The 7,887-nt window shown below is 39.1% G+C and overlaps 1 protein-coding gene across 1 annotated transcript; it reads left to right on the top strand.

The window, feature by feature from the left end:
• Positions 1–468: 468 nt before the first annotated feature.
• LOC102857266 (olfactory receptor 4C46-like) lies at positions 469–1,401 on the top strand. Its single transcript, XM_006902579.1, has one exon. The coding sequence runs from the start codon at positions 469–471 to the stop codon at positions 1,399–1,401; it is 933 nt and encodes a 310-aa protein (XP_006902641.1).
• Positions 1,402–7,887: the final 6,486 nt, after the last annotated feature.

The following is a 7,887-nucleotide window of genomic DNA, read 5'->3' as shown; positions in this document are numbered from 1 at the left end:
GCAGTAGAATTGTCCCATACCATTTTCTAGGCTGAAATCTTTCTGGGAGCAGTTCTGCAGATCTTTTTCTCTGGGAGCGTGGCCGGTAAGTGTGAACTATTGACTGTTTGATTAGTAGCTCAATGTTTAAACATTGTGCCATCAAGATAATCTTCCCCACTCTCTCTTTCTCAACACCCCACTTCCTCAAGTTTTCTCACATTTCTTGCTGGCTAAAAGAGGAATTAAGTTGAATATGTACTGAGCTCCAGCAAAGATTCAGTGACCACTTGTAAGATGATGTAGATGAGATTTTAGCATCAATTGAAAAAGCTAAATTGAACAGCTTCAATAAATGTAGCCTTTTTTTCTCTCCTAGAAACACAGCAGCTGATATTATTTAAATACTTTGATTTTGACAACCAAAATGCATAATACGTTGTCTTCACAGGTTCATTCCCAACTTCCAAGTTCATCGTCAACACTAAAATGAAAGAAAACAGGATGAATGTGACTGAATTCATTCTGATGGGACTTACACAGAATCCTCAGATGCAAAACATCCTGATATTAGTGCTGCTGATCCTCTATGTTGCCACCGTAACGGGTAACCTGCTCATCGTAGTCACCATCATCTGCAGCAGTACTTTGGATTCCCCAATGTATTTCTTCCTGACCTTCCTATCGTTAATAGATGCGTGCTACTCCTCTTCCATAATTCCAAAAATGCTAGCTGACTTGCTCTCTGGGACAAAAACGATCTCTTTCAATGGGTGCATGACCCAGATCTTTACCGAACATTTCTTAGGTGCTTCAGAGATTGTCCTTCTTGTTGTCATGGCCTATGACTGCTATGTGGCCATCTGTAGACCTCTGCACTATGTGACCCTCATGAGCCACCGTATATGCTACCTCTTGGTAGGAGTGTCTTGGACAGTGGGTTTCCTCCACTCTATTGGACAGATTCTTGTCACTTTAGGGCTCCCATTTTGTGGTCCCAACATCATGGACCATTTCATGTGTGACATCTTCCCCCTGATACAACTTGCGTGCACAGACACTTTCCTTGTTGGTCTCTTGGTGGCTGCCAATGGTGGAGTAATTCCTGTGATCACCTTCGGGATGTTAATGATATCCTATGTAGTCATTCTATATTCCTTGAGGACTCACAGCTCTTCCGGGAAGAAGAAGGCCCTCTCTACGTGCGGCTCCCACATCACTGTTGTTGTCTTGTTTTTCGTGCCCTGTATCTTTATGTATCTGCGACCAGTAGCCACCTACTCCATGGACAAAGCTGTCACTGTATTTTATACCCTTGTAACTCCCATGTTAAATCCCATTATCTACACAGTAAGAAATGCAGAGGTAAAAAATGCCATCAGAATGTTATTGAATAGAAATGTAATTGCAACTAATAAATAATACAATAAAATGATTTTATTTCTAACATGTTCGCATTTGTATACTTATAAATATATACTAATACACCTTACTTGAATTTCACATGTATCACCTGATTCCATTAGAGTCTTTTCAAAAATTATTATTTTATGGATTGTCTTGATTATACCATGTGCTCAAATTAATAGCACACTATTAATCAGAAGCCTCAGGTCAACGTCATCCCAAGTGTTTAACCAGCTGTCTAAATCCATACTTCCCATTAACATTGCCATCTGTGGTTCAGTTCCTCAACTCCATGGCCTGTGAGTTTGATGATTTATTAAAAGGTCCTCAGGAGACTCAAATCCACCAGCAGAATGACCCCTATGATTGTAGGTGTGAAGGCCGGGTTTTTTGTTGATATTGGAGAGCAGTAGGCTGCTACTATGTTGGTGATTTCACAACCTACCTGGCCAACTGACTTTTAACTTTGAGCTTATAATTCACTCTTTTAAACTATTTTCTCCCCTTCATCTATGCGATGTTAGGGAGCTCTGGTGACATCGAGGCAAGAAACTGCACTGAAATCCCAGAAGGTCTGCAGTAGAAGCCACCAGTTGCTCCACGGGAGAAGGATGAGTAATCTCCTCACATGCTCTGCAAATCCGCTGGAGGGTCAACCGTGGGTCAGATCCATCTCAATGATCCACAACACCAACGTGCAGTGTTAGCCTAGAGTAGGTTGAACCCTTCACCCCTTCTGGTCTTGCAAATCAGTAATAGATGGAAGATCAATCTAAAGAGATCACTCTCCACACTGGGGCCTGTGTGAAAGCACCAGCATAGGACTGGCAGCACAACTGCCTTTAAGCATCCAGCTATGTCCAGCATGGCCCACTGCTCACCAGTTTCAACAAAAATCCCCGCCTGCATCTCTACAGTCATGTGGGCCGTCCTGCTGATGGGTTTGAGTCTCCTGAGTACCTTTCCCTTTGGAAAATGTCAGCATGTTCTTCTGTTCGGGTTTTCTAGCTCAAGGTCTTTGCATACTTAGTGCAGCTAAGGTTTAAGATCGTGTTCTCAGCCTGTACAGTTGAGTAAACTTTCTAGTTGTTGTTGTTATGTGCCATCAAGTTATTTGTGACTCATAATGACCCTTTGTACAAGAGCTCTAAATGCTGTTCTATCCTGTGCCAACCTAGCCATCTCAAACGCACTTATTCCCACCACTCCAGTCACAGAGTTGATCCATCTCATCAAAGGTCTTCCTCTCCTTCGCTGACCCTTCACCCTGCCAAACATGATGACCCTCTCCAAGGACCAGTCCCTCCTTGCAACATGCCCAAAGTATGTCAGACGAAGCTTCAGAATTGTTTTTATATGTATGTGAGATTTGAAAGTGTTTTTTGTGTTCATAATTACTATTTAAAGTCAGAATTTTTTTTTTTTTTTGTCCTGTGCATAAAGTCAGAATTTAATTAAGGTCTTTACAGAAAATAAATGGAGGATCATAAAAGCTAAATAATCATAGAATAAATAAGACAGGCTCAAACAAATATTCTTAGTGTGTATCTTCTGAACTTTTTCATTTTCATCATGCATAATATTTCATTGTTATTTACTTTTAACAGTTTTAACATTTTTTAAATGTTTGTGATAGCAAGTGACATTGTATTAGATTTAAAATTATTAGTGTCAATTAACCACAGATGATTGGGTGGAGGTTTTTTCCCCCAAAGTAGATAATAAAAATAAATCTAGAAAACAATTTCACTAATTAACAATATGTAGTAAGGATATTATAATTGAGAAACATGGTGGAGAGCCCAAACACTAGCTTTGGAATTCATGAGTTTATTTTCCATGATGTCACTATTCCAGCATATGTTCCAAAAGAGGACTCTGCATTTCTATAGATAGTATGTTCTCCTTTTTAGGTACCATCAAGCTGGTTTTTATTCATAGTGACTGTTTGGATAACAGAACAAAAATCAGCTTGGTCCTGCCCCAACCTCACAAATGCCGCTGTGCTTGAATCCACTGCTGTTGCCACTTTGCCAATCTATCTTGTCGAGGCTCTGCCTCTTTTTAGCTAAACCTCTACTTGACCAACATAATATACTTCTCCATGGATGTATCCCTGCTATCAATATGCCTAAAGTGTTTGAGACAAAGTTTTGCCATTTTCTTGTCTTAAGAGTTTTCTAGCTACACTTTATCCAAGACAGATTTGTTTGTTCATTGGTAAGCCCATCATAATGGGGAAAAAGTTTTTAAAGTGTGTGATTCTCTTCATTTTCATTTTCTGGGATGTTTTTATGATTTATTCTACCTTATAATGGAAGAGTTAAGAGATATTTCTATAGGTCAACTGTTGATTCCAACCCACAAATCGTAACATTTCCATTTTTTTATGAACAGCTCAGGGGACATTTTTCTTGAGATGACAGGATTGATTTTTGGATTGGAGGATGCTTTGAAGATACGGACTTCATTGATTAAAATGAAAGAAGTTGCCCACCAGTAGGACAGTTTTATAAGTATGCTTTTTTGTATAAGAGATTCCTCAAATCTGTCAAACATGAAATTATACCTCAGATTATTTCTGACCAATTGTGAAGTGATTCATATTTATTTTACTTTCATTCTAATTTACCTTTTCAGTGTGAAAAACTATTGTTGTATTTACACTGTTGGGGTTTTGTGTTTTGGTTTTTTGCTCCTACTCACTCAACTTGGTGTTTTATTTTGGAAAGACACCTTGGGCTTATAGCTTTACAAACTCTCCTTTTGAAAAATTATATTTATAGGTAGCCCTAAGTCAGACAGATTTTCTCAGAAGCAAAGATACACTTAAACTGTGATGTTGGATAAAAATTTTATTATAAAGGTTTTTTTATTTGTTGTTAGGCGCCACTGAGTCAAGTATGACCCATGGTCACCCTATGAAGAACAGATCTGAACATTGTGTTTTCTTGTGCCATGCTTAAAATTCCCGACACACTCGAGTTCAGTGCAGCAGTCACTGTGTCTGTCCATCTAGGTGAGGCTTTCCTCTTTTTCACTGACCCTTCATCTTTCCAAGAATGGTGTCCTTTCCAAGGAATAGCCTCTGCTAACAACATGCCCAAAATAGGTAAGACAAATCTCACATACATTTGGAATATTTGAAAATTCATGCTTCTACAGCTAAAGCCAAAGAGGAGGAAACTGAAAATTTTTACCAAATCTTGCAGTCTGAAACTGACCAAACATGAAATCAAGAGGTGTTGGTGTAATTGGTGACCAGAATACAAAAAGTGGAGACAATGAAGAAGGAATGGTATTCAGAAATTATGGACTTGGTGACAGAAATGAGGCTGGAAATAGAATGACTGAATGTAGACTGGTACTAAAATGAATAAGTAAATGTTATAATAATCACAACCAGAAGCACCTCAGAAATAAGGATGATGGAATTTTGCCTTGCTTGTCTTGCACATGTTGTCAATAAAAACTGATCATTACAAAAGGACATCATGTTTGACAAAGTAGAGGGCCAGTGAGAATGAAGAAAACTCTGAATGAGGTGGATTACACATAACTGCAGAAAACAAGGGTTCTTAAATATACAGAAATCATGAAGAGAGTAAAGGACGGGAAAACATTTCGTTTGATAATCCGTAAGATTGCCATGAGTCTCCCCCTTCACAACACCACCCCTGTTCAGCATGAAGAACCCAGAGGGTCTGTGCCCCATTCCCAAATGAGAAACCCCACAAGCGAATAAGACAATCTCTTTGTTTAAACACACACACACACACACACACACACACACACACACACACACACACCTTACTCACCATTGGACTATGCTCACCATTACCCTGTCTCTTCTAGTTCCCACTGGATCTTTCTCATTTTCTTCACCTACTCCACTCACCCACCAAATTGGGCAGCCCTGTAATTTCATCCCTGCCTATCTCACTCTTCTGCTCCCAACCCTCACCCCCATTTATCCCCATCCATGTTTTCCACAATAAAAAAAATCAGTCAACTTAAAGACTAGTAACAATAGTAATGTCTGTAGACTGCCTTTTCTCTAATCTATACTACTGTAGGGCTGCTCTGGTGGTTACTATACACAGTAGGGAGCTAGATAAGGGAGTTTAAAGAAATTTCTCATCATTCTGGCTTTTATAATAAATTCTAGATGACAATGTCATAGATCATTCAAACTTTTCTAAGATAGGGCAGAGTAAACTTGCAGGTTCATGATCATTCTGATTGTAGACTATTGTGCTAGATTCAAAAGACAATATTGAGGACACTTTCACAGAGGACAATCTGGATTGATTGGATTAGAGTTCATTGTTGTTAGGGGCTATCCAGTCAAGTCCAGTTCACAGCACCCCATCAACAGCAGATTGAACCCTTGCCCTACCCTGCACCATCCTCACAACCTTCGCTGTATTAACACCCATTGTTGCAGTCACTGTGTCAGTTCATCTCATGCAGGGGCTTCTTCTCTCTTGTTGATTCTCTGTCTTTTCTGGCATGATGTCTTTTTCAAAGACTGGCCCCTCTGTAAACATGCAAGTTTCACCATCCCCTGTCTCTACAGAGTATCCTGTTTACACATCCTTCAAGATAGATTTTTGTTCTTTTGGCAGTCCATGGGAAATTCAATACCCTTCAGCAACTGCACAATTCAATACATAGATTCTTCTTTGGTCTTCCTTCCATCGGATTAGTTTCAGATGCATATGAAGGAATCGACAATAGTATGGCTTGGATCTTCACTCAACCTTCAGCATCTGACATGACAAACACTGTAATGTTCAAGCGCTGGTTGTTGATAGTTGCCCTCCCGTCAACTGCAACTCATAGTGATCCTGTGATCAACAGACCCGACCCTTGTCCTATCCTGTGCCCTTCTCACAATCGCCACCATGATCCAGCCCTTGTAGTCACTGTGCCAGTTCGTCTCATTGTGAGTCTCCCTCTTATTGACCTTCTAACTTTCTTACCATGATGTATTGGTTTTCAAGGACTGGCCCCTCCTGGCAGTATACCCAAAAAAGATTGAGGGGAAAGTGCCACCAATTTTGCCTCCATGGAGTACTCTAATTGTACTTCCTCCAAGACAAATGGGTTTGTGCTTTTGACAGTCCATGGAAGAGTCAACACTACTCGCCAACATTGCAATTTGAAAGCTTCAAGTCTTCTTCAGTCTTCATTCATGGTCCAACTTTGAGATGCAAGGGAAGCAAATGAAAATATTATAACTTAGATCAAGAGTTTAGTCAAATAAATTTAGTCATGTGATCACAGACAACTTTCTTAAATCACTTTTCTACCAGGACACATGCTTTCACAATGATTGCATTCTCTTGAGCCAGTTCAGGAGTTATGCATGATTAATTTTTCTTCTTCTTTAAAAAAGCATATCTGAGCATGAGTAAACTAATGTAGTCCTTTGCAGAAATAATTCTGAATGAAATAGAATTGAATTTCATTTTTTTCCTTTTTTTCAATGCCATCTATATTTCAAGTCATCACGACGGGGTTTTGGGAAAAGTTTTTAATTAGCAATAATTGTGCCTCCCTGGTGACCATTTTGCCACTGCACAAAAAAAATTGCATTTAGTTTAAAAATAATTTCCAAACATTGATATTTCAGTCTTTTTAGTAGATAACTTAAAAAACACTAAAAATTATAGGCAACACAAATGTATCATGACACATTTTTCACGCACTTGCTCATTGCTATTGAGTGGGAATCCACTCATAGGTGACCCCCCCCGGTGCATTTTCAGAGCCAGCAAATTGTATGAAAGGAGATTGCACGTCTTTCTAACTTGAAGTGGCTAGTGAATTGGCAGGGCAACTTGTTATCCAATAGGCCACTAGTTTTCAAACGAACATCATTGCTTTTCAGTATTTTAAAGAGGTCCCTGACAGTAGACTTGCCCAAAGCAATCCATCATTTTATCTTCTGACTACTAGTACCAAAGGAGTTGATTGTGGATCCAAGTAAGACAAAAATCACAGGTAGTTTCAATCTTTTCTCCATCTATTATGATATTGTTCAATAGACCCGTGGTAAAAATTCTTGTTTTCTTGATATTGAGATGCAATACATACTGAAGACTGCAGCCTCAGATTTTTTGCCACAAGCACTTCAGGTTCTCCTTGCTTTCAGCAAGTAGGGTTGTGTCATTTGCATAATGCAGGTTGTTTACGAATTTTCCTCTGATCCTGATACCACATCCTTTGTCACAAAGTCCAGGTTAATGAATTATTTACTCAGCATACAGCTAGATCTATCTTGAAGTACAATATTGTCAGTGACAGGATAATATCTATACGCATACAAGGAAGTCCATTGAATACCACTATTATTCAAATATATGCACCAACAACCAGAGCCAAGGAAGAGGAGGTAGAAGATTTTTACCAACTTTTACAATCGGAGATTGATCAAACATGCAACCAAGAAGCATTGATAGTAATGGGTGACTGGAATGCAAAAGTCGGGAACAA

Source organism: Elephantulus edwardii, unplaced genomic scaffold (assembly GCF_000299155.1).
Source record: "Elephantulus edwardii isolate Elephantulus edwardi_28Jun2011 unplaced genomic scaffold, EleEdw1.0 scaffold00431, whole genome shotgun sequence".
NCBI lineage: Eukaryota > Metazoa > Chordata > Mammalia > Macroscelidea > Macroscelididae > Elephantulus > Elephantulus edwardii.
This window is presented reverse-complemented; position numbering and strand designations above follow the sequence as displayed.

Excerpts from the sequence above, each read along its gene's own strand:
- LOC102857266 (XM_006902579.1), top strand. The coding sequence starts at position 469 with ATGAAAGAAAACAGGATGAATGTGACTGAATTCATTCTGATGGGACTT.